This window comes from Bubalus kerabau, chromosome 11 (genome assembly GCF_029407905.1).
Source record: "Bubalus kerabau isolate K-KA32 ecotype Philippines breed swamp buffalo chromosome 11, PCC_UOA_SB_1v2, whole genome shotgun sequence".
NCBI lineage: Eukaryota > Metazoa > Chordata > Mammalia > Artiodactyla > Bovidae > Bubalus > Bubalus kerabau.
The window spans coordinates 69,605,789-69,633,476 of NC_073634.1; the positions used below are offsets into that span (position 1 = coordinate 69,605,789).

The 27,688-nt window shown below is 42.3% G+C and overlaps 1 protein-coding gene across 1 annotated transcript; it reads left to right on the forward strand.

Annotated features, from left to right (window-relative positions):
• Positions 1–27,688, forward strand: PLEK (pleckstrin). The gene is made up of 9 exons (XM_055539128.1): positions 1–193; positions 11,243–11,398; positions 11,640–11,821; positions 13,646–13,737; positions 15,691–15,875; positions 17,531–17,635; positions 23,188–23,271; positions 24,099–24,168; positions 25,501–27,688. The coding sequence occupies exons 1-9, from the start codon at positions 152–154 to the stop codon at positions 25,635–25,637; spliced, it is 1,053 nt and encodes a 350-aa protein (XP_055395103.1). The 5' UTR covers positions 1–151; the 3' UTR covers positions 25,638–27,688.

Sequence of the window (27,688 nt, forward strand, 5' to 3'; positions counted from 1 at the left end):
GAGGATGTGATCACGAGATTGCCCGCAGAGGGGAAATTGTGAAAGAGACCTCACTCTAGAAAAGCAGCCCACAACTGCCCCAGCTCTCAGAGGAGGGTGAGCTTCTGAGACGACTCATCTGTGAGGGCACCCGGCTGTCTGTCCATCCGACATGGAACCAAAACGGATCAGGGAGGGCTATCTAGTGAAGAAGGTAAGCAAAGAGTCACCTGCGTCGGTGACCCTGGGCATAGGGTGGGGGAGGATTGGGGTCCAGCTTTGCACTCTCTACCGCTGAAATAGAGTACTGCAGGTTGTGGAAGGTTGTGGGGAGAAGCCAGTATGCATTCCACTGCCTTCTGGTTCTTAAAGGTGGAAGGTTCCACCCCAGGTGTCAGCATAGCTTGGTTATGTGGGACTGAGAATTCCAGAATGCAGGGTCTAGAAATCCTTCATGATTTAGAGCATCCTTTTCCAGAGTATGCATGTGTGTTATGCCAGAAGACTCACACTCCTGTTATAGAGGTTATTAGGAGAAACTACTCATTTGTTAGTTAAATTCTTCCTCCCCCTGTTTACTTTTTTGGAAAGGAAGAAGAAGCAAATGATTAAAGATGAGCTGATATAGTGATATGGTAATGGTAGCTTATTTATCTTTTTTTATTGGACTGAAATGTCTTTATTTGTAGTTCTTAGTGAATTTGTATAACATGCTGTTAAGATGGTAGGTAGATACACCATTTTAAAGGTTAGAAAATAGAGACAGGAGTTTACTCAAAAAAGCTCAGTTTCACTGGTTAGGCATCAGGAAACTGAATTTCATTAGCGCTGCTGGTTTATCTTCTGATGGTGGGTGTGTGCCGCACCACTGTGAATCTTCCCAGGAGGGTGAGTTCTCACATAGGCTTGTTAGCATCCTGTGGACAACACTTTTATGAGCAAGTAACTCACACTGACCCAAGTGAGCTCAGGGTGTTAGAAGTGAACTGGATTCAGTACATTCCTTTAGAGGCCCAGTTTTTTAATTGATGGAGTGCATAGTGGGACTTTGTTTAGGCCATTCATGGTTTAACCTGAATTTTAGCCTGAAGTGTTCTACTAAGAGGGGGTCAAACTGCTCACGTTGCTGCCTGATTCTGTTTTGATTTAAATCTAGAAGGGACCTTAGACCATCTGACCTCATTCCCTCATTTCCACAAGAGTAAGCTGAGACCCAGAAGCTGGTGACTGCTCAAAGTCACATGGCTGCGACAGTGTTGGGATCAGAAACTTACTCCCTGTCTCCTGGCACTGCCTGTCTCCAGTACACTGGGATTTTCAGAGTAAACCCTAAATTAGGGTTTGTAATGTGTAATGGCACCCCACTCCAGTACTCTTGCCTGGAAAATCCCATGGACGGAGGAGCCTGGTAGGCTGCAGTCCATGGGGTCGCTAGGAGTTGGACACAACTTAGCGACTTCACTTTCACGTTTCCCTTTCATGCATTGGAGAAGGAAATGGCAACCCACTCCAGTGTTCTTGCCTGGAGAATCCCAGGGACGGGGGAGCCTGGTGGGCTGCCGTCTGTGGGGTCGCACAGAGTCGGCCACGACTAAAGCGACTTAGCAGCAGCAGCAGCAATGTGTCTGTGGTTGTGAGAGTTACAAGTAGGTGCCAGAGAACAAATGAGCCCTCAGCGGGTCTTCTGTTTCATTAGCCATATTTTGAAACATCCTTTGGAAAAGGTGCACATATACACACAGAGGTGTATGTAGATACTTTGCAGTAGGCCCTAATAATCTCTTTGAGAACCAGTAATAATTAATGTTGCTATTTCTTTCCTGCTTGCTTAGGCTAGTATCCTGACAAGAGCAGGTGAATGGAAACATTTTCTGCAAAGGTTTTCTGTTTGTTTTAGAAACAATTTAAGCATCTTGTAATTAAAATTGCTCTTATATTGTATACTTGTATTTTTAGCTCTATAAATTAGTTTCTCAGAGAGAATAAGTGACTTGCCCATATCCAACAACTGATAAGAGGACAACCTGGGATTAAAACCCAGGCTTGCCTAACTGCAAAGCCTACCACCATCTCGTTGATCCCAGGCAGCCTTCTGAAAGGCAGGTTTCCCCAGCCAGCTAAAGGAAGGTGAGATGAACTTCGCAGAGCCAGAGTGGGGTCTGGACAAACTGGACTGTGGGCAAGAGTGTGTGCAGTGACCTCAACCTCTCTTTGTCTCTGATTAGGGGGTTACTTCAGACAATAAGCATAAACATATTTTGGAGGTCCTTGAAAGCATACCACTGATTTGAATATGTTTGTAATAATAGCTTAAAAGAAGAGAGAGGAGCAGGTTATATGCAACCAATAACTTAGACTCCACCAAGTCACCTCCCAAACTAACCTCATTTCTACACAATTTATGGAATCAACTGTTGTTTCTATGACAACCATTCTGCCATCATGTTGAATGGCAGGACTGATCTAAAGAGTGTATTAGGAATTTAGGTGGCCTGTGAGGCTGGGGAAAGCACAGGAATAGGAGTGGTGAGAGAGAGGACAAGGGATTTTTAAGGAAAGAAAATGGCTGCAAAAGACGGAAGCGAAGTAGAAAAGCCTGGGGCAAAACAGAGAGCAGGACTCAGTGGTCTCCGCCCAACAATTCTTCCAAACCTTGTCTTCCAGATGCCATGAAATAATCGCCTATGATATGCACCCATTGAATTATCATTGTCAGAGTAGCCAGCATATGTGGCCCTTACCTTGTAGCAGGAACAGATCTAACCATTTAATGCACTTTATGTACATATAATGGGTACAACTATTACCTTTACTTTATGGAAGAGGAAAGTAAGATCTGACTTTCATGGATTGTAGCCTGCCACGCTCCTCTGTTCATGAGATTTCCCAGGCAAGAATACCGGAGTGGGTTGCCATTTCCTTCTCCAGGGGATCTTCCTGATCCAGGAATTGAACCCACATCTTCTGCATAAACAGGCAGATTCATTACCACTGAGCCACCAGAAAGTAAGGTACAGAGAGGTAAAGGGCCTTGCCTAAGGTCACACAACTATTAAGTGGCAGAGCTGGACTGGAACCCAGCAGTGTGATCCCAGTGTCACAGAAAGCCATGCCTAACCATGTTTTATGTGGCCCTCATGGGCCCAGACTGCAGTGATTTTTCTTTTCCAAAGTGCTGTTGTTGTGATGGGTGGTACCCAGGAGAACCTTAGGCCAGAATGACTTCAAAGTATTGCCTACAAAACTGTGCTATCTTATCTGCCCATATGGTTACCATTTTTTGAGCATCTACTATAAGCTAGATGTAAGTTATCAGCCCTTTAAGTGTATTATCTCATTTAATCTTTGTAGTAATGGGAAATTGGTACTATATTATTTTCATTTTACAAATGAGGAGACTAAGGTTTGGAAAAAATGAAGTAACTTGCCTATGGTCATGTAACCTGGAAGAGACAAACTTGAAATTTGAACCTAAATCCCTAAGACCCCAGAAACCATGCTGTTAAACATTTGTGTCATCTCTCTATTGCTAACATAATATGTTTTCATTGAGAAATTGTCCAACCTGGAAAAGTTTATATTTATATAAAAAAATACACTGCTGAACAAATTAGTTTCCTTGCCTTCAAAGTATTCACACAGGAACAAAATGACCATTGATCTGGGATGTTATACCCGTGATGTCATGGATCAGACTGGATGACTAAATGATGCAATCTATGATGTAGCAGAAATAAGGACTTCATTGACTGTAACACCAAACTTAAAATAACATTTCCCACGAGCATGGGAGAGTAGATGATACCAACTCACAGTTCTGCTTTAGTTCAATACATAGTTTTGACCATCAAATAGTTTTCCTTTGAATTCTAGCTGTATGTCAACATGGGAAAAGAGAAGTTTGAGGAAAAGGAGAAGTGAAGGGAGGTGTCTGGGAGGGGGTTCCACACAAAATCAAGCTTCTCCACCTTCAGCAATGAGTCATGACTTCTTTCTGTAAAACTGCCCATATGTAGGAAGGCCTCTCTCAGTTTGTGCATTATCACACTGACCTGGAGTTGCAGGTCAAGGTCACTCTCTCCCCGGTTAGACTATGAGCATTTTGAGAGTAAAGATAGCATTTTGTTTATTTTTCTACCGCAGTACAAAAGCAAATGTCTGAAATGTGCAGGCTGCTTTATCATCATTTGTAGAGAAACCAATTAGCAGGGCAAAGGCTAATAGAGTTTTGCCAAGAGAATACACTGGTCATAGTAAACACCCTCTTCCAACAACACAAGAAAAGATGCTACACATGGACATCACCAGATGGTCAATACCGAAATCAGATTGATTATATTCCTTGCAGCCAAAGATGGAGAAGCTCTATACAGTAGCAAAAACAAGACTGGGAGCTGACTGTGGCTCAGATCATGAACTCCTTCTTGCCAAATTCAGACTTAAAGTGAAGAAAGTAGGGAAAACCTCTAGACCATTCAGGTATGACCTAAATCAAATCCCTTATGATTATATAGTGGAAGTAACAAATAGATTCAAGGGACTAGATCTGATAGACAAAGTGCCTGAAGAACTATGGATAGAGGTTCATGACATTGTATAGGAGGCAGGGATCAAGACCACGCCCAAGAAAAAGAAATGCAAAAGGCAAAATGGTTGTCTGAGGAGGCCTTACAAATAGCTGTGAATAGAAGAGAAAGTGAAAGTGAAGTTGCTTAGTCGTGTCTGACTCTTTGAGACTCCATGGACTGTAGCCCACCAGACTCCTCTATCCATGGGATTCTCCAGGCAAGAATACTGGAATGGGTTGCCATTTCCTTCTCCAGGGGATCTTCCCAACCTAGGGATTGAACCCAGGTCTCCCGGATTGCAGGCAGATGCTTTAACCTCTGAGCCACCAGCTCAAATTGAATAGAAGAGAAGGGAAAGGCAAAGGAGAAAAGGAAAGATAAACCCATTTGAATGCAGAGTTCCAAAGAATAGCAAGGAGAGATAAGAAAGCCTTCCTCAAAGAAATAGAGGAAACAATAGAATGGGAAGACTAGAGATCACTTCAAGAAAATTAGAGATACCAAGGGAACATTTCATGCAAAGATAGCCTCAATAAAGGACAGAAATTGTATGAACCTAACAGAAGCAGAAGATATTAAGAAGATGTGGCAAGAATACATAGAAGAACTATATAAAAAAGATCTTCATGACCCAGATAATTACGATGGTGTGATCACTCACCTAGAACCAGACATCTTGGAATGTGAAGTCAAGTGGGCCCTAGGAAACATCACTACGAGCAAAGCTAGTGGAGGTGATGGAATTCCAGTTGAGCTATTTCAAATCCTAAAAGATGATGCTGTGAAAGTGTTGCACTCAATATGTCAGCAAATTTGGAAAACTCAGCAGTGGCCACAGGACTGGAAAAGGTCAGTTTTCATTCCAATCCTTAAGAAAGGCAATGCCAAACAATGCTCAAACTACTGCACAATTGCACTCATCTCACATGCTAGCAAAGTAATGCTCAAAATTCTCCAAGTTAGGCTTCAACAGGACGTGAACCATAAACTTCCAGAAGTTCAAGCTGGATTTAGAAAAGGCAGAGGAACCAGAAATCAGATTGTCAACACCTGCCAACATCTGGAGAAAAATAGTTGGGACTAGGAATTGGGGCAGAAAGCAAAGAAGAACTAAAGAGCCTCTTGATGAAAGTGAAAGAGGAGAGTGAAAAGCTGGCTTAAAATTCAACATTCAGAAAATGAAGATCATGGCATCTGGTCCCATCACTTCATGGCAAATAGATGGGGAAACAATGGAAACAATGACAGACTTTATTTTTTTGGCCGCCAAAATCATTGCAGATGGTGCCTGCAGCCATGAAATTGAAAAACGCTTGCTTCTTGGAAGAAAAGTTATGACCAACCTAGACAGCATGTGAAAAAGCAGAGACATTACTTTGCCAACAAAGGTCAGTCTAGTTAAAGCTATGATTTTTCCAGTAGTCATGTATGGATGTGAGAGTTGGACTATAAAGAAAGCTGAGCCCTGAAGAATTGATGTTTTGAACTGCGGTGTTGGAAAAGACTCTTGGGAATTCCTTGGACAGCAAGGACATCCAACCCGTCCATCTTAAAGGAAATCAATCCTGAGTATTCATTGGAAGGACTGATGGCTGAAGCTGAAACTCTGATACTTTGGCCAGCTGATGAGAAGAACTGACTCATTTTCAAAAGAGCCTGATGCTGGGAAAGATTGAAGGCAGGAGAAGGGGACGACAGAGGATGAGATGGTTGGATGGCATCACCAGCCCAATGGACATGTCCATCTGGGAGTTGGGGATGGACAGGGAAGGCTGGTGTGCTGAAGTCCATGGGGTCACAAAGAACAGGGCATGACTGAGTGACTGAACTGAACTAAACTGTAGAGAAACCAAAATGTCAGGAGTTCATATTATAGTAACTTAAAAAATTTCTAATGAAGTCATTTTTAGACATTCATGTTAAGCAGGTTTTTGTGGGTTTTGTGGGGGTTGTTTTTTTATTGTTTTTCTTGCAGATGAGGGCCAAGTGTTCAGATGAGGATAAGGAATTAGAAGACTAAAGGCACAATAGGGACAACATGTTTTTGGAACAGATGTGTAGAATCTGAGGATTGAAAGGAATGTGAAGTATTTTGATAAGTATTTAATTGAACTTCTCATCTGTGGCCTGCATTTCTTTTACTAATCTGTTCACAAACATGCTAGAAGACCTCTTGTGCCAGGGAACTCACTAACTTGACTTTCTCCCGTAAGTTATGCAACAAACTGTTTTTTTTTTTCCTGAAACTTTCACCTGCTGGGACTTCAAAACAATTCATTGTTTCACACCTCTGAAGACAGCCCTCATCTACTCTGTCTGTCCCCTTTTGAGCCCAAACTTGTGAGTTCCAATAATTTCCCAAGAGAGATGCCATTTTTTCTCTCTTTTAAAAAAAATTTTCATTGGAGTATAGAACAGGCTTCACTTCATCTGCAACTTCGAGGCTTCCTGAACTCAGTTTCATTCTCCAGTTATATCTATATGGTCAGTCAATCAGTCGTGTCCGACTCTTTTGTGACCCCATGGACTGTAGCTCTCCAGGCTCCTCTGTCCATAGGATTTCCTAAGCAAGAATACTAGAGTGAGTTGCTATTTCCTTCTCCAGGGGATCTTCCCAACCCAGGGTTCGAACTAGTGTCTCTAATGTCTCCTGCACTACAGGTGAATTCTTTACCCACTGAGCCATCAGGAAAGCCCTGAAGTATATCTATAAACACAGAATTACAGAGACTAGGTAGGTTTTATTGGGTGCTTATTATGTTCTGGATATTGCCCTTAGCAATTTACATGGATTATTTTAGTTAATCTCCCAATCATCCTAAGAAATATGTAGTAGCATTATTTGCATTTGCCAGATGTAGCAAATGAGGTTTAAACATTCCTCAAGGTCACATTCCTAGAATTTGGCAGAGCTGGGATTTGAGTTTGGGCCACCTATCTCCATGATCACTACTGGTTAGGCTCCATTTAAAGTTAGAACCTTTCTTACTTTCCTATGCTTCTATTTATATAGCCCACAAATGACTTCACTCATTTTGACATCCCATATCAAAGTGCTGACTCATAGAGCTTCCTTTTTGTCCTCCACATGCCAATTTCCCCAAATCTTCATATATTTTATAAATCTTTTAAAAAAACATATTAAAGAACAAGACTATATTTTATTTAATTTGCATTTGTTTGAATGCTGTTGAAGCAGTGCATTTTTACATTTATTGGACCCAGATGTTTCTTCTCTTGAAAATTGCCTGCTTATATCGGTTGCCCATCTAAAAATATTGATAGGGTTTGTATATATCTTATTGATTCTAAAGGGTTAAAAATATATTAAGGATATTAATCTTTAATTATATGATAATTTGTTATAAATATCCACACCTTTTAATTTGTTTTTCAGTTGTTCAGCGTTTTTGTTGTTATTGTTGCTGTTTGTTCATTTGCTTTCTTACTGTACAGAAATTCAATTTTTTTATATGGTCGAGTATCTTGACCTTTAAGTTGTCTTCTTTTCGTGTCATTCAGTGTCAGACTTTTATGCACAAAACTAGCTGTTTCCATGGTGATATATAGTGACTCACTTGGAAACTTTAAATTTGATTTAGCACCTAAAACTTGCTGGTTCTGACACGTAATTGTATAGATTTTGGCCTATAATGGAAGAAAGCAGACATGTGCCACATATATATTTATTTATATGTATAAACCTTATATGTGTACAGTATCATAGAACATACCTTTTATATATGATCATACTATGACGTGATTTATGATTTAGATATGTTTTATGATTGATGGAGTCATAAAGAGTCAGACATAAATAAGTACACACACACACAAGATTTTATACACATACACACATATATATATAGCTGGCTAAGTGACCTAAAAATTGATTTAGATTCCAATATGACTGAAATTTATGTGAGACCCAGAATGGAGATGGCATCTAAGAGGAAGTAGAAAGAACATAAAGTTGGGTATCAGTAGACCTGGGTTCTAATTTTGGTTTCACTTTAACTGGTCGAGTATACTAGGCCCAGTTACTTAAACGAGCTTTAACTTTCTTACTTGTGTGATGAGGGTGATGGTAGATGATACTAAATGTCTTTCTAGCATGGACACTCTGTGATCACACTTCAGGGTTTGCTCTTGTGTGAGCACCAAGAGAGTTAAGGACAGAGAAGGGTAAATACACGGATCGTGGAGGGGAGGTGCTGTCAGGTTACTCCAGGGAGAAGCTGGCAGATGCCCAGAGTGATGACCCAGAATTCCATCATCCTAACCTAACTAACAGTGTTCTTGCCTGGAGAATCCCAGGGATGGGGGAGCCTGGTGGGCTGCCGTCTCAGGGGTTGCACAGAGTCGGACACGACTGAAGCGACTTAGCAGCAGCAGCAGCAGCAACCTAACTAACCACCACCAAGCCTGGAAGAAAGTCCCCACTTTATAAGCTCTCGGGATTTCTCTTGCTTTTACCAATATCAGCCTCCTCAATGAACACAAAGGTTCCTAATCCCAAATGACACCCTCCTCTGAGTGAGCAGACAGACCCTGAGGCTACACTTGAATTAGGAGAGCACAAGCTCATTTTGAACAGTTGGCCGCATAGTAGTTTTATTTAAACTGTCTACAGAAGGAATGCAGTGTTGGCTGACTTCTCATTTTATGCCAGTTTGAAGGTCAAAAGCCCTGAGTGACTCTGGCATTTATAAATCTTTGATAGGCATGAAGTAGAATCTAAAATTTGAGCCTTGACAGGCATTTCAGCAGTCATCTGGTCCAGCTTCTATTCCTAGCTCTGTGAGTAGATCTTTTACTAGTTTCAGATACTTAATTTTTTTAGACTTGTCTGTATATTTCCTAAAAGTACATCCCAAATTTTAATATGTAGTGTCTGACCTTGCTCATTTTTTTTAAAAAAGGGAAATAATCCAGTGTTAGCATGAATAGTTATTCTGCCTGTACAGAAAAGAGATAGTGTGTTTTAATTAGTGTCATATTGTTAATTTATTTATTACTTTTCCCCAATTATTTAGAAAAATTTCAAACTCATAGAGAACTGGAAAAAATAGTGCAATTAGCTATATACTCTTTCCCTAGATTTATTAATTGTTAATGCATGGCTACATTTGCTTTATCACTCCATATTCCTATATAAATATATACACATATTTTTTTGCTGAGATATTTGACAATAAGTTTCAGACATCTTGCTCCCTTGTGTCTAAGTGTATCAACATATATATTCTAAGAATTAGAACATTCTCCACAGTTTTCCTAATTGAATGTACCATATTGCTCTCCTGCCAGCCAGGTATGGGAGTTCCAGTTACCATCTTTGTGAAGTCTTGCTTTTCTCAATCTTTCAGAATTTTAGCTGCTCTAGTGTGTGTGCAGAGGTATTTCATTGTGGTTTTAATCTGAGTTTCCCTGATGGATTGTGATATTGAACATATTTTCAGAGTCTTTTTGGATACCATCTCTAATGAAACGCCTCTTCCAGTTTTTTGCCCGTTAAAAAAATAGATAATTTGTATTTTTTCTTATTGATTTGCAGGAGTGTTTTATATTCTGAGTAGATGTAAAACAGAAAGACATTTGATTGAAATTATTTCATGTGTTGGCATAGTGTCCGACCTTGCCCATTTTTTTTAAAAAAGGGAAATAATCCAGTGTTAGCATGAATGGTTATTCTGCCTGTACAGAAAAGAGATAGTGTGTTTTAATTAGAAACTTTTTTTTTCAGTAACTAAAACAAAGGAAGCACTTGGACCAGCAAAATGATAGTTCCATGAGTATTTATCTTCATTGCATAAATAGTCTTCCTTTTGGGCAACTGGACCTTTATATAGAGGCTCTTGGTATTTTAAGATAAGCAGAAGGATCTTCTAGGAACTGGTTGATAATTCCATTTTTGTGGTAGTCATGACAGGGTGACAATCAGGAGTTCAAAGATGAGAGGCAAAGAACCCTATTCTCTTCTTTTTCCAAAGTCCTCATAAAGTACAGACAAGAAAGAGAGACTTCCTAGTCAGAATGGTTATCTGTCACTAAAGGCGCAGTTGGCATCAACCCAAACTGAAAACTTTTAAAGTAAGAATTGACATGATAGCACCATGCTGGCATCAGAGACCATTCTGAAAGTGATTTTCATCCCTCCTAGCCAGGCCTATACACAAGGCTGTGCTCTGAGTCTCTTCTTGACATTCATACCCAGATAAAATCTGATTAGACCAAAGGATGGAAGTAAGTGGAGCTTCCATGCTGCCATTAATGGCATTTTTCCAGTGAGTCCAGCTTCAAGCACCAGCTACTATGCAGTCTGAGTTGGCACTTGAGGTAGATTCTTTTGCCATCCTTAAGTTGAACTGAAAACAATGGGCAGGGTTAGGAGCAGAAAATATGCTGCAGAAAGTCAGTCTGAAATGCAAAAGAAGGAGAGTTGAGATCCATACCATATTCCCTTGGTAATGGCCCAGGAGAGGCTTATGGGCTAATGATAGATGTGTATACATTTTATATTAAAATTTTTAAAGAAGTTCCAGAAGAATGGCATTCCCCTTCTCCCCTGGTCACACAAATGTGGGTCGCCTGCATCCACACTGGCCAAAGTTAGGCTGTTTACCGAGCCCTGTGGCATCTACAGAAGAGCTTTAGAAAACATCCTTACCCGAATCTTTCTGTTGGCATCACAGGGGAGCATGTTCAACTCTTGGAAACCCATGTGGGTTGTATTGTTAGAAGACGGAATTGAATTCTATAAGAAGAAGAGTGACAACAGCCCGAAAGGAATGATTCCCTTGAAAGGAAGCACTCTGACTAGCCCTTGTCAGGACTTTGGAAAAAGGATGGTGAGTTGATGTCATTAACTGCGATGAAGACCTTGTCAGGTGCTGACCTTTGCATAGCCTACTAATGTGAATGGAGCTCCCTGGGCCAGTCCCTCTGCCCACCACTCATCCTGAACCCTGGGCATTTGGGTCTTTCTTGGCTAAGCATTTCCAGAACAAGGTTGGCTCAACTCCTGTGCTTCATAAAAGCCCTCACCCCCTTGAAAGGAGTCATTCCTAATGGGATGTGTTTTGATTTCAGTTTGTGTTTAAGATCACTACAACCAAACAGCAGGACCACTTCTTCCAGGCAGCCTTCCTGGAGGAGAGAGATGCCTGGGTTCGGGACATCAAGAAGGCCACTAAATGCATTGAAGGAGGCCAGAAGTTTGCAAGAAAATCCACCAGGAGGTCCATTCGACTGCCGGAAACGATTGACTTAAGGTGACTTTCTATGTCTACTTTCCTTCACTCTTCCTTCCTTCCACCCCACTCCTTGAGGCAATCCCACAGCAGACCCGACTCCAAGGCCTGCTTTGGGCACCTCTGAAGGCTGTACACACCCTTACCAGTCCTTAGTATTTTCACTTGATGTACTAAGATGTTTACCTGGCTCTGAAGGAGTGATCATGGCATCTCCAAAGCCTAACAGCTGAGGAGAGGAGGCATGGGAGTTCCCTCATGTCTGTGTAATCTTTGCAGAGGGACGGACAGGGAGAAGGAGAGATAGAGAAAAAGCAGGGAAGAGAGAAAGAGATAATACATCATTGCATTTATAAAGTAGCTATAGTAAATTACTCTTAATAGAAAGCTTTGGGATCTATACATAGGTAGGAAAAGATAGGAACTATCATGCAGGTAAGGGTTTTCAAGTTCAAGTTTACATATTCAGCAAGAGTGAATATCTCTCCTAGGCAGAAACCATTTGTGCCCCGACCTAGCTTAGTGACCTCTAATGTTGACTGGTGATAGTTGACAGGTGACAGTTGTTGCCTAAAGATTGATATCACTTAAGTCCCTTTCTTTAGGAGTGTCTTTATTTTTTACTGGTTTTTGCTTTTATGTGGCACATACCCTGTAACAGGAGCTCTACCAGTAAGAATTTCATATTGACTACTTATAGCATCTATCCAGGATTCTGTTTACCAAATGCAGGAAGTCCCTAGGAAGAGAATAGAAAAAGCCCCATGCACACCTAATGCAGGATTTGGCAGGTCATAGGAGTTTGATGAAGTTTGCACATTGAGCTTACAGAGAATGAGCGCTTTTTCTTGTTAAGAAAGCTTTCTGGTAAAGACCCAAGAGGAGTTGCCTAGTCCAGCTGTAGCTGCTGGGTGGGTGGTCCAGTGACTGCATTTCTGGCCACAACTGTCAGAGCTAAGTGGGAATGATGTTTGTGCTACACGGAGCCACAAGACACACAAAATTGCTGCTTGCAATTTTTCTGATAAGGCTATCTTTATTATTCAAGGGTAAAAATGAGAAAATCTCACTATTTTGTTTTATCTCTTATAAATTTTAGGATAAAGGATAAATTTAGTCAAAACATTCACTTTCTTGGGACTTCTGTGATGGCCCGGTGGTTAAGACTTCACCTTCCAATATCAGGGGTGCGAGTTTGATCCCTGGTTGTGGAGCTAAGATGCCACATGCCTTGCAGCCAAAAAACCAAAATGTTAAAAAAAGAAGCAATATTGTAAGAAATTCAATAAAGACTTTAAAAATGGTCCACATTAAAAAAAACAAACCAAAAAACTCTAACCCCTTGCAACTCCCCCCTGCTGCTGCTGCTGCTGCTAAGTCGCTTCAGTTGTGTCCGACTCTGTGCGACCCCATAGACGGCAGCCCACCCCACCAAAACACATTCACTTTCTTGGAGTCAAATGTCTACACCAGATGGTCTCTTAAAGGGCACAAAGAACTGGGACATCAGTATTGAGGCCTGAGAACCTTTAATCTTTTGACACCTAACTGGGGATAACTCTCCATCTCAGATACTAAAAGTTAAATCAACAAAATTTAGTGAATTTAAGAGCTATTAAATACCTTCCCAGTACATTTTGCTGAATGCTGTGCAGGCCGCAGAGTTCAAGTATGAGCTCTGCCTTCTAATGACCTACTTATGATCCAGTGGAGAGATTAGGCTCAGGTTTCACCTGGGGAGGGGGAAGCTTGTGCTCAGGGCCAGCCCCTCCAAGCTGGCAAGTCCCAGAGAGGACGGGCTATACTGAACCGCTCCTGCTCATCCATGTGTTTTCATCTGTGCAGTGCCTTGTATTTGTCCATGAAAGACACTGAGAAAGGAGTAAAAGAACTGAACCTAGAGAAGGACAAGAAGATTTTCAATCACTGCTTCACAGGTAAAAGGCCTTGTGGGTCTGATGTGGGGCTCCTGGGGCAGGCATTATGGAGGTCTCGCTCAGCCTTGAGTGTGTGTAGGGGGATGTGGAGCGAGGTGGGGGGGTTTGGTGTCATGGAACACAGACCGATGGACATGATCGTTGGACTTCCCCAGCATGGAAAGAGAAAGAAAGGTAGGCCCATACTTTGTGGTTCAAGGTAAAATCTTAGAAGTTGTAGCTATATCAATAAAGGGTCATTTTTTTGCCAGAAAATGGCAGAATGTTGAAATAGACACAGAGTTGAGCAAGATGATAAATAAGAATCAAGACACCTAATGTTAGACTTAAGTGACAAATTAGGGGTGTCTGAGGTTGCATAGTGTTTTGTTGTTGTTCAGTTACTAAGTTGTGTCTGACTCTCTGTGACCCCATGGTCACATGAGGTCCCCTGTCCTTGCCAGTCTCCCCTGTCCTTCACTATCTCCCAGAGTTCACTCAAATTCATGTCCATTTAGTCATTCTTAAAAGAGGTCTGTACTTACCTCCCTACCTCTTTTACAGGATCACTGCAAGGATTAAAAGCAGAAATGCAGTATTAATTAGTTTTTCCTTCCAGAGAAAGAAAACTGGGCAAAGCCTTTTGTATATGAAATTCATGAAAGGTGCTCTTATCAACTAACTGCCTTCACTCTTGTTTCAAAGATGGTATACCTTACTGCTTTGATGACCTGGGGCCTGTTAAGTTGGCTCTTTGGTTGGCTATATTTGTACAGTATATATTGTAGAGCACAGGGAACTATACTCAGTATTTTGTAATAATGTATAAGTATATTTAATAACATAAATTTATACATATATATAAATGTTTGAAAGAAATTTGTTTTATTTACTTTTATTGAAGTATGGTTGATTTACAATATTGTGTTAATTTTAGGTGTATAGCGCAGTGATTCAGTTATACATACACACACATACATATATATATTCTTTTTCAGATTCTTTTCCCTTATACATTTTTACAAAATACTGAGTATAGTCCCCTGTGCTATACAATAGGTCCTTGTTGGTTGTACAAAATATTTTTAATACAGAGCTTCATTGTAGCCTGCTAATAACCCAGTTGGTGGGTCAATTTCATTTTATTCTCCTCACAAATTTCCCTTGATTCAGAAGGCTGATTGAATGACTTCTCAAGGTCCCTGCTAGACCCTGCAAAGGTGTGACATTCGATGTAAGGGATGGCATAAAATTCTAAATTAGGACATACACATACTAGCACATGTTGTTTTCTGCTTAAAAACTTGCAACAGCTCCTCATTGCCAAATTCTTAATGTACCATCAAAGCTCTCCCCACCCACCCCATGTCTTCCTCTCTCTCTTGTCTTCTTTTGTCTTCTTTTCACCGGCCCCTCTCCCATCAGCACCCAGAAGGGATCCCTCATGCCTGTTTGAGTCTGTTCACACTGCTGCTCCCTCGGCTCCTGCTTCTCCCTCGGCCTCTGCCTAGGCAAATGCTTGATAAACATTGTCACTTCCTCTGTGAAACAGTACCCATTGCCCCAGCCACCCCTCCACGCCTTCCTGCAGATTTGACCCAGCAGCTCCACTGTGCTGACCCCACAGCAAGGCACTTGTTACAACACTTACTCATTACCCAGATCTTCCTTTTAGACTCCCCCCGGGGGGCCTCCCTAATAGCCATTACTGAAGTTCTCAGCAGAAGTTCTGGGTCATTAATGGAAGACTCATGCATTGCTGCTTAAGGAGCATGTAGATGTTTTTTAAAACCATTTACATGGTTCCTTTTCTTTCCAGGTATCTATCTCAATAATTTCATTTTTCCTTCTTGGAGTAACAGGGAAGATGAAACAAGTAAGAAAGCTGGGTGCTCTGCAGCTCTCTAGGGGCAACTGTCTGTGCCTTGTTCTTTGAAAAAGAGAATTAACCTTCTTTCTGATGGTCCCATCCAGGTAACTGTGTCATTGACTGGCTTGTTTCCAATAAGTCTGTTCGGAACCGCCAGGAAGGCCTCGTGATCGCCTCCTCCTTGCTCAACGAAGGGTACCTGCAGCCCGCTGGAGACCTCTCCAAGAACGCGGTGGATGGAACTGCTGAAAACCCTTTCTTGGACAACCCTGATGCCTTCTATTACTTTGTGAGTAAGGGAGCTACCCATCTACTCCTCCGGGCATGGGGGTTGACCTGGGTGCATTCTAGGTTGATTTCAGTTAATATCTGCTGATGTGAAAGAAAGCACCTATCCCTACGACTTTGGTCCATGTCCTTGACTTGACAGCTGTCCCTCTCCATAATGCCTATCACATCCAGTAAGTTAGTCTAAAGGAAGATACTGTTTACTTGAATAGTTTTCTTTATTTTTGTTTAAAAATTTGCTATATTTATTTCTATTTTAAGCAAGAATTTCTTTTGTAAAAGCTTATTAGGCCCCAGTACATGCCAGGTGGGGCTTCCCTGGTGGCTCAGTGGTAAAGAATCTGCCTGCCAATGCAGGAGATGAGGGTTCATCCCTGGGTTGAGAAGATCCCCTGGAGAAGGAAATGGCAACCCACTCCAGTATTCTTGCCTGGGAAATCCCAAGGACAGAGGAGCCTGGCAAGCTACAGTCCATGGGGTCACGAAGAGTTGGATGTGACTTAGGGACTGAGCACATGCCAGGCACCCATTTAGTCAAAGTAGATCCAGTAGTGGAAGGAAAAATAACCGGCAAAATTATGGCCCCCGGGAGTCCAAATATACATTGAAATATGTGACTCAATACAAAGTATGTTCATCCTTATCCCTTCCCCCTGTCATCATGGGTACCTCCAGTGGCATGCTTCCCACAGGCTGGGAAACACGGTATGGTACAACATGGACTTAAATCTTGGGTCACATGAACATCTGGCAACAGTGTATTTCTAGGGGGATTCTGGCAATTTTGTTTCTATTTGGGGTCAGAACACAAAAGTAAGGAAGCTACTTATAAAAATGAAGTGAATGTACCTAAGAGAGTTTCATTTCACTTTGGGGAAATTCCTCTATCAGAATATTTTTTTCTTTTCAGAATTTCAACCTGGTTGTTTATAGCTATTTAAATGTAGGACTCTAAAAAAAAATGTAGGTCTAAAAATACCAAGCACAGTGGCTTGTGTGATTCACTAGTCTCGTTTAGCTGAGCAAGGCCCAGTTCCTGCCTGAACTCAAAGGATGTGGCTGGACCTGGGCTCTTGGTTTCTTAAAGTGGGGGAGCCGAGTGGCAGGGGGCATATGGAGGTTATGTTGTATGGACAGTGTCTTATAAACCAGCCAGCTCGCTTTCAGCAATGTGGCCATGAGGTCCCTAGAGAAGGAAGGCTTTGAAGGGAGAGATGTGCTGAGCTAGACATCCAATACAGCTTGGGGAACCCAGGAAAATGAAGTATATGGACAAGATCATAATTGCATGGAGACAAGGGAGCATCTAGCAACAAGCAATAAACATCTAGATGGGACTTCCCTGGTGGTCCAGTGGTCAAGACTCTATGCTTCCACTGCAGGGGGTTCTGGTTTGATCCCTTGTCGGGAAACTAAGATCCCACATGCTGCATGGTGCAGCCAAAACAAAACAAAAAAAGAAGAAGAAATAAGCATCTAGAAACAATAAAAGTGGGGAGGGGAAACAAGCTAACCAAGGATAACCTTCAAAGTTCAGGCTGGGATGCGAATCACAGGGAGAAGGAGTGGCTAGAGGGAAGAGGGGAGAGGAAGGTGGTATAATTAGCACTGTGCCTAAGACTGGAAAAATAAACTGGTTCTTTGGTTCCCTAACAGCCAGACAGTGGGTTCTTCTGTGAAGAGAATTCCAGTGATGATGATGTGATTTTAAAAGAAGAATTCAGAGGAGTCATTATCAAGCAAGGATGTTTACTGAAGCAGGTGAGTGGTCCCTATATTCTACCCTAGGCTTTCTCCCTAACCAGGCCCTTTGTATTCTATACAATCAAACGGTGTTTTGTTTGTTTGGTGAATCGTCAACTAGAGAATGAAACTGACCTAGTGAAAGAGAGACAAATAGTTAAGTAGATGATCAAAGTGGCATTAGGTCAGGAGGACTGAGGCAGGCAGGGCAGAAGCACCTAAAAATAGGGAAATTTCTATCAGTGTTTCAGGAAAATGCTGAACTTTTCATTAGTTGGAGGATATCAGTTGGCAAAGAGATGCCATCCAAAAGACAGAGATGTTTCACAATGAAAGTTCTTCCATTGGCCTATCCTTCCTCCCTACAAAGTACCCAGGAAATAGAAACAAGCTGCACCCAGAAGAGGAGCATCATAAACCATTGAGAGCAAGGAAGTACCATTGCAGACTGTGGGTAGGTCACAATGAGACCATACCCAGGCCAGCTCTGCAGGAGCAGCAACAGATGAAGGTCAAATCCGGTCAGAGGGCATAGACTCAGTCATTATCAGGTATCATCAGGTACCAGCCACTGTCAGTCTGGGAGACAGGGGCTGGGGTGAGCTGAAGAGCTCTGGTCAGTTACCAAGTACAAAGGCATGGGACACCAAGAGGTAAGAGAACCCAATGGCTGGAGCTGAGTGAGGAGGCCAGGGTCAGCACCTGGTAGAGAATAAGCAATTGGAAAACAGGAATATTCAGAGTGAAACAACTGATGCTAGTATATGTTGTCATAGAAGCCTAAGCTGCTTTATGAGGCCAAGGTCTTGCCCCTTGTGATTGTATCATGAGCTGTCTCAAAAGCACTGCTCTGTACCTGTTAAGAAAAGAGAGGATCTGGCTGCTGCAAGATTTCTGTGCATTGTATATAGATTTCATGGGACTGAGAGATTTGACTTATCTCATGATAGAAGCATGAACTTCTGGGTAAAGAGGGAAGAACCAAAGTTGAGCATATATTTACATTTAAAAAGGAGAACTTTGGGTTGACTAAGTATAGATAGACATTTTTTAGTTTCATTAGAAGTAGAGCATTAATGCGGAAAACTTACCTTCCCATTATATTTTGAGAGAACAGGGTCCTAAGAAATAAAAAAGGCGTAGTTTAGAAAGAATTCCAGACTATTCTAATAACTTGTACGCCCACTGACTAGATTAAAGAATGAGCAAAGGAGCAGGCTCAGCCTTACACAGGGTAGGTTCTGGAGGTTGCCCACAGGCAGAGTTTGCACATCACCTGCTTCCTCTTTGGTTCTGGCAAATGTTTGTATGTATATGGCTCTGATCATAGGCTGTTAAGGCAGGAGTCACTTGGAAAGGAGTTTCATTATTTCCTTATGATATCTTCTATAATTCTATGTTACTATCAGCCATGAATGACTTTTCTTGAGTGAGTTGATCTGACAAGCCTTAATTTAGAGTGGAGCCCTGAGAAAACTGAACATGAAGGTTGAATAGGGATAGATGAAGTCCAGGCTGGACTGGAGTGAGGTCTGGGCAAAGGATGCAATGGAGATGCTGGATGTTCAAAAGTTGGCTGAGGGTTGTGGTGTGAGTGTGTGTTGAAAGTAGTGGGCCTAGATGTAGGCTTCCCCTTCCATTTTTCTTCATCTTCTTTACGTGGCCTTTGATAGGTACAGGTCAGCCTTAAATAGCTCAGGTGGTGTACATTTGAACCCTCCAGGGATCTGTTAAAATTGCACCCCAGGCCAGTTAAATCAGAGTCTCTGTATGTTACAGGTCCCCAAGAGATTCTGGTATGTGGCCAATGTAAAGAATTACAGAGCTAACCATTTTCTTAAAAGTTAGTTTATCCTATTATCAAAATATCACTGTTTAAATAGTCATAAACCTCCTTTTAACATGAAGAAAACAATTTTTTTTCATTCAGGAATTTTGTTCTTTTTTAATATTCCCCCCATCTCTAATTTTTAGGGGAGGAAGAGGGAAGAAAAACCTCTTCTACTTGAATTGATAGTCCCCCTTTAATGTTTCCCGTCCCTTATCTCAGTGGTGTATAATCCTAGCTCACAGCAGGATCATCTGAGAGATTTTTGAAAATCTTTTTAAGTACCAAAAAAACTAATCAACCCTATGTCTTCTGTTGTGAGTTAGCCCGGGTTACCTGGCAGAAGCCTTATCTCAAAAAAGGGTACCTGTGCTCCACACTTTATAGGTGGGAAGTAGATGGATCCACTTGGGGGTCAGTCCCTACCCTCATTCTACCCCATTCACTGGTTCCAGAGGCATTAATTCTGTTTGGGGGACATAGCCAGTTTGAGGATGAATGATACTGGATTATATTCAGCATAATCCTTTTTATACAATTCATTCTGTGACTCCTGCTGCTGCTGCTGCCTGGTCACATCAGTCGTGTCCGACTCTGTGCGATTCCGTAGACGGCAGCCCACCAGGCTCCCCCGTCCCTGGGATTCTCCAGGCAAGAACACTGGAGTGGGTTGCCATTTCCTTCTCCAATGCATGAAAGTGGAAAGTGAAAGTGAAGTCGCTCAGTCGTGTCTGCCTCTTAGCGACCCCATGGACTGTAGCCTACCAGGCTCCTCCGTCCATGGGATTTTCCAGGCAAGAGTACTGGAGTGGGGTGCCATTGCCTTCTCCGTGACTATGATGAATAAAATACCTCATTTCTCAACCACATGTAGATTCTTTGATGAGAAAGGACAATGTGTTATACATATTTTTCTTGTATCTGCTGCAGAGTCCAGCATCCTTCTTAGTCTGTAATAGACGATAAACATTTTTAGAGTGAATTAAGTTGAATGTAGGTACACCCATTCCTCAGTACCCACAGAGGAGTGGTTCTAGGACCCGCTATGGATACCAAAATCTATGGATGCTCAAATCCCTTATATAAAATGATGTAGCACATAGATGTTGACAGAGCAGCAACAATTCTTGGAAACCCCAGCTGTGCGTGCATTCCTTAAAGTGCCTCAGGAAACACTCATTCAATGAAAGACAACTCTTTAGTGCCTCACATCATGTGCCAGTGAGGACCTCAAGACAATGCGGTAGTTGGCCAGGGCTGGCTGATTTCACAGCCTCCTGTGCCTTCCTCTTCCACTGACTCCTGAGTGCTTGATACTCACCCACTGATTGTGTACGAGAACATGATTTGTGTGCCTGTAGATCTGGAGAAAATGGTGTGGGGCAGCGCCCTTTGCGACCCCATGGACAGTAGCCTGCACCAGGCTCCTCCATCCATGGGATTTTCAAGGCAAGAGTACTGGAGTGGGTTGCCGTTTCCTTCTGCAGGGAACCTTCCCAACCCAGGGATCGAACCCAGGTCTCTTGCATTGTAGATAGACAATTTACCGTCTGAGCCACCAGGGAAGTCCTGTTAGCCTATGGGTAACGTCAATTAAGGCAAAGAACAGGGACTCACGACAAGAATTTTAGAAGTTGATGCTTTACAAAAGTCATATAATATTGCAGATAGAAATATTCTGTTTTCTCCAATATGACTCTGCAGTGTTCTTGGCTCCATCCTTCAGGCAAGTAAAGCGTTCTTTGGAGATGAGCTCCTTGACCAAATGCTCTGCCAAATAACTTAAACCCATTCTTGAAAGTGCTCTGACCTGGCATTATGAAGGAGACATCGTTTGCTAAAATCGCAGATGTTCCATTGCTTTCTATACAAACACAGAGAAAAACTTTGGAAGCTTTCTGTATGTGCCTCTTAATACATGCTGCTTCAGAAATAACACATAATATTCTTCATGTTGGCGACATGGAAACTATATATTTTCTAATCTAAGTTTTTTAACTTCTGGAGTTAAAAGTCACTTGAATTTACTGTAGGAAGTCATAGAATCAGGTTTAGCACAACATTTTAAACAACTACTATCAGCTAATTGAAATAACTGGGCAATTCAAGGCAATTACAAACATGCGAAGTGGCTCCCACATGCCAGGCGCAGTGCTGGGCTTGGGAGGAACAAAGAGAAACAGACACAAATCCTACCTCAAAACCCACAGTCTAGACAATGGCAGCGTTTGACATTGGAAGAGTCAATGGTTCTCTAGGGAAGGGCCAGGTCCTGTTCTCCCTCATCGTGTCTGTCACAACCACTACTGCTTCCAATTTCCATTGCTGCTCCCTGTTGTTGCTTCTGCTGCTGCTGTCACTTCAGTCGTGTCCGACTCTGTGCGACCCCATAGACGGCAGCCCACCAGGCTCCTCCGTCCATGGGATTTTCCAGGCAAGAGTACTGGAGTGGGTTGCCATTGCCTTCTCTGGCTCCCTGTTGGTAGTCCCTACTAATTTTATGCTGGGATTGTTGTAATCATTTCTTGATGGTCTTCTTTCTACCTTATTATATTTCCCCTGGCTTTATCTTTAATCCCTAGCTGATCCATCCTGTATGTTGTCACCATATTAATCTTCCTAAAGTGTTACAGTAATCTTTTTGCTTCCAACTCAAAAGCTGTCAGTGACAACAACCCCTGGGTCTTATTTTTACTGTCTCCTTCCACTTTTCCAAACTTGCCTCTGCTATACCTGCCTTCTAGCCTGATGGTCTTATTCATCAGGGTCTGAATATGAATATACCACGGTTTTTTTGTTGTCAATGGTCTTCCCACCCACCTCTTTCTCACCCGTCTAACTCCTGTGTGTCCCACATGGATAAGTGAAGGTTTTTATGAGGCTCTCTTTGACATGCCAATCCTTTGAAACTAGGACCTACTGAATAGCACAGGGAACTATACTCAATACACAGGGAACTATACTCAATATCTTGTAATAACCTATAATGGAAAAGTATCTAAAAAAGAATAATATACATGTGTGTGTGTATAACTGAATCACTTTGCTGTATTCTGGAAACTAACACAACACTGTAAATCAACTATATTTCAATGAAAAAAAAACCTCAAATGAAGTTTCCAAATAATAAATAGTAAATTAAAAAAAATCCTTTGAATCTGTATATATGGAATCTAGAAAAATGGTACTGAAGAGTTTATTTGCAGGGCAGCAGTGGAGAAACAGACATAGAAAATAGACTTATGGACATGGGGAGAGGGGAAGAGAGGGTGAGATGTATGGAGAGGGTACTATGGAAATTTACATTACCATATGTAAAATAAAATGAAAAATCCTTTGAAAAACTCTTATCTATAGAGATTATTTGATTTGGACATTTGCTATTTTATATTTCCACATAGATTATAAACTCTTTGAAGAGCAGGGCCATGTCTTAAATCTCTTGATAGCCCCACATTACCTAACATAGTATGTTATACAAAGTGCTGTCTTATATGATGCTAAAGTTGGAAGATGATCTTAGAAATAATTTAACCCACAATTTAATAACATCTAAATTTTTCATTGGTTCTAGTGCTATCTCTGACAAGGCCTGGGTTGTGGCCTGGATTCTCCTGGAGCTAGAATATCATCTTTATTTTTTTCTTCTTTCAGTTCAACAAGACTTATCCTGTAGGGACTATGTGTACTGAGTGAGACTAAAAACTCATCCTTCCTTTTTCTATGTTCATCCTGGATATAGGGCCATAGGCGGAAGAACTGGAAAGTGAGGAAGTTCATTCTGAGAGAAGACCCTGCCTATTTGCACTACTACGACCCTGCTGGGGTGAGAAACTGTGCTCCATAAACCCTCCCAGTAGAAGCTTGCGCTGCTCCTAATCACAGGGCTGCCCGGGTCCTTCCTGCTCTGCTCCCTTCATCTTCACCCTCCCTCTTCTTTTTCCTCACCCTCCTCTACCTTTTCCAACCCCTTCTTATTGCAAAGATCTGAGACCTTAGGCTTTGAGGCCAGCAGAATCTCAGGGGATGGAAGAAAATATCATTATATGGTCATTTATTTGATCAACACAACACAACTTTTTATTATTTATCCCAAGCTGATATTTTCAGAGGAACTCAACCAACCTAGCACTGTGCTCTTGGTTTAAAGTGCAAAAAAGTGATAATCCCTCTTCTAGGCCTATTTCAATGAGAGCATCTTTTGAGCCCAACCGTTTAGGCTGTTGGCTATTCAGAAGAGGGCTTTTTCCTTAATAAGTTATGTCTATCTGGGTTGGGTCCTCAGCTTCTACAGGGCTCTCTTGATTCCTTCCTATGAGGGTTCTACTACTATGTCTGTTGCTTGAGGCCAAAGGACTCTGGAAACACCTGGCCATTCTCCCGCGGGGAGATGATTCGGCCTCCCTACCTCTCCCAGTTGTCACTTTCCTCAAGATGTAAAGCTCAGGTTGACTTGCGTCTCCTCGTCCAGCTCCCCGCTTCCCCGCTGTGTGAAGTGGGAAGAGGGGTGGAGGATCCAGAACGGGTTCCCTTTAATCTCCTTCCGCTCTTCTCTAAACCACAGTGAGTCTGTGTGGCTTCTGCACCAAGAGCATCAAGTGTACGCCTATATTTTACTTTGGAAACATAATGAAGGACTCCTTTCTCCTTTAGGGGGAAGATCCCTTGGGAGCGGTTCGCTTGAGAGGCTGTGTGGTGACCTCAGTGGAGAGCCACCCAGATGGTAAGAATGAATTTTGGGGGGAGAGAGGTGTGTCTCCCTGGGCTCCCTTCCCACACCTGTGCACCCTGAGCCAACAGCAACCACTCCCTCACTTACTCCCTTACTCAGGCATGAATGAGTTCACTGTCTGAAAACTTCAGAGAGACCCAAAGCTGTTCTCTCTCAACTGCTGTCCTGGCTCTCTGGGTCTTGGGGAGCTGTAGTGGTTTTGTGGTTGCCTTGAATACATCCTAGCACAATGCTGAGAAAAACCCGTCACCTCAGAACTGGCATGGGTGGGGAGACTTTTTACCTCCTGATGCCTGTGATGGAGCCCAACATTCCTCAAAGTGCACCTTTACAAAATAGGAAATGTCCCACAACAAGAGGAACATTTGTGCCGGGAGGCAGTGTGGGGAACAGGAAGTGCTGTGGGGTTATGTTAGGTCTAGGTTACTTAGTTAGGGGCACAACTTTGAGTGAGTTGCCTAACCTGGGTTTTGGTTCCTTCTCTGAGAATGATGGAGTCCTACCAGCTGACCCTTGGGTCCTGATCACAAGTCTATGATTCGGTGATGAAATGACCGTCTTCTCAGGTGCAGGAATGAGTGAGTAGTGTCAGCAGGAAGATGCGGGTCAGACCCCCAGACCCTGGTTTCTCTTGTCGTTTTGGGCTAGTGATGCTATAGAGGTGGACTGGAAATGCTGCAGCTTCAAGTGCCTAGATTTTAACTATTCCTGGATCTGCTCCCTCCCCTCTCCCCTTAGAGTCATCCTTCACTGTCAGGGTGGGCAGTGTGCTTCTTTTTGATCCGTGATGAATGTGTTTTGCGCCTTGTCACTGTATTGGCCAGTTTTCTGCCTTCTGATCTTTCAGTGGAGACGCTCACTTAGCGCTTGATAAAAACTAGTTTAGACTGCACTGATGGTACCGGGGGCACATCCTTTTTTTTCTAATTTCTTTTTTAAGAAAACTAATATTGAGGCCAGCTTTTGATTTATATTGTGAGTGGAGTACCTTTCGCTCACTGGACACTATTACAGATTACTCATTATACACTGTGTGCAAAAATGAGAAATTTAGTTTGCTTATAAAAGAAAATGTTTTTCCTTGAGTGTTTTACTTACTTCTTAAACACACAAACACAATCATACTGCATACCTGTCTGTATAAGTACTATATATATATATATACACATATTAATCATACATATATAAATGTATAAGCATACAATAATGATAAGTTTGAAAATCGCATTTAATTTCCTTAGAACAAATTGCTTGCAGAAGGAGGGCAAACTAGGTGGCCTTTCTGGTGCCCATGCTCACTGTCATCAATTTCTCTCTCACCAGGCAAGAAGAGTGAAGAAGAGAACCTCTTTGAGATCATCACGGCTGATGAAGTTCACTATTTCCTGCAAGCAGCCACCCCCAAGGAGCGCATTGAGTGGATCAAAGCCATCCAGGTGGCCTCCCGGACGGGGAAGTGAAGACACTCCCTTCTGAGGGAACCACATGGATAAACTCAGTCCAGGGCCTGGCCACTTCTGCAACAGAAGGCCCAGGGGTGGGATATTGTCATCCTCGGGGGTCCTGAATGTAACTAACCGCATGCTGCGTGATGTTCGCCCACACTGACCACATCAGTTGCTGAAGCCTCTCTGCCACTCTCTGTGTCCCCTGGGCAGATATGCCAAGCTGTGTGGCCTGGGGAGGTTGCTTACCCTCTCAGGCCTCAGGTTCCTCTTCTGGAAAATGAAGGAGTTGAACTAGGGGAGGCCTGTCCTCCCTAGCTTCAAAAGCCTGCCAATCCAATACCCATGGCAGGGCAGCTGGAGTCCCTCCATGACCAGGTCTTGGCCTTCAGAACCTGAGACAACTTTTCCCGTTAAAGCCATTGCCCATCTGTACTAAGAGCACTAGCACAAACCTCTTTTGTTCCCCTTTGCTGCCTTCCCCTGCTCTTGGCACAAGTTCATGTATCAACACCAAGGAGAACCCTCTTCTTCCTTCTTTGCCCTCCCCAGAAACTTCCTGACAGCTAGTATACTGCAGTCGTGGTTTTTAGCTTGAAGCCTTGTGACTTCAGTCTGAAAAGTTTTGTCTTCTGAGAAAAAGACCCGAGGAAGCCAAGGGTAGCTGAGGGTCCTCTCCTCTCCCCGAGGCCTCCCAGAGCAGGCGTGTTGCACTCTACTGGGGGCTGGTCAGACAAGAAGCTATCTTTTTTTTTTTTTTTTTTTTAAGAAGCTATCTTTGCCTCTTTCCAGAGAGCATTTCTAATTAGGAGCAGGAACTCCAAATTTGTGAGATTCTGTTTCATTTGAGTGTTTACAGAGAAAAGTGGCCAGAGGGGTTTTCTCTCTGGGGTCTCTGCTTGGGTGAGGGGGCTGGACAGCTGCCTGATTCAAATGTCCCCTCCCCCACCCCCCACCCCAGCTCCAGAGAGTGGAGGACTTAGATCACAGGCCAGCTGATGGGATGATAAGTTTATACAAAGACAGCTTTGAAAGGATTAACGTTTAGCTTGCAAATGGATGTAGCTTGCAAATGTGTGGTCACATCACACCATGCCTTCAGTGCTCGAGTTGTTGAGATTGTCGTCACACCTTAAACCATGTGCTCTAAGCACAAGCTGTCCGATCTCCTGCTTGGCCAACAAGGGGCCTCATGGGCCCATCATCATTCAGAGGGGTCTGATCTAGATCCAGATTGTGTACCTGTTTCCAGTTTTTTTTTTTTTTTTATCCTGTCTGCCAACTAATGATTCTAAACCAAAATTGAGAAAGAAATTAAATATGTTTGCGAAGGTGTATTTTCCAACTTTCGATTTTTAATTTTAAGGCCCTAGTGAGAAAAGAAGAGTAGAAAGTTCTTCTTGATTTTAGCAGCTCCTTTCCCCTCCCCAAATTCCGCACAATATCCTTGAGGCTACTCTTACCCCCAGATTGTTTTCTCATTGGCCAAGAGGTGAAAGACTACTTTTCTGTGATTCTTTAGTAAACTGTATTAGAACATGCACAGTACTTTTTCTACATTCAGTGTTGGAAGTATTTATTAACGTGGAGTGACTTTTAAGTTTTGAAATAAATGTTACCATGTTGTGTGTCATCTTGGTGTGATGACTCTGACCTTTTGCCTGTCGCTAGTGACTCTCCTTTTCTACCACCTGCATTCCCTTACTGATTTCCACACCATCTGTCAACCAAGGGTTTTAAAATTGTTTTAAAAACAAAGTCAGTGTATTCTAAGGAGCAAGATTATAGGGAAAATAAAGATAAGGCTTAGAAATAGAAAGATATATGGACAGCATGACTTTCTGTTCCCTAAACCTTTATCGGTGATTAAAAAAATGAGTTACTTGCATTATACGCTTTTTTCTTTTCTTTTTTTCTTTATTTGGCTGCATCGGGTCTTAGTTGTGGCCATGTGGGATCTTCGTTGCATCACACAGGATCTTGCATTGTAGCACTCAGACTCTAGCTGTGGCCTTAGTTGCTGCTCAGCATGTAGGATTTTAGTTCCCCAACCAGGGATTGAACAA

Coding starts and splice junctions, on each gene's coding strand:
- PLEK (XM_055539128.1), top strand. CDS start 152: ATGGAACCAAAACGGATCAGGGAGGGCTATCTAGTGAAGAAG. Junction 194..11,242: donor AGGGCTATCTAGTGAAGAAG/GTAAGCAAAGAG, acceptor TTGGCATCACAG/GGGAGCATGTTCAACTCTTG. Junction 15,876..17,530: donor CTGATGCCTTCTATTACTTT/GTGAGTAAGGGA, acceptor GTTCCCTAACAG/CCAGACAGTGGGTTCTTCTG.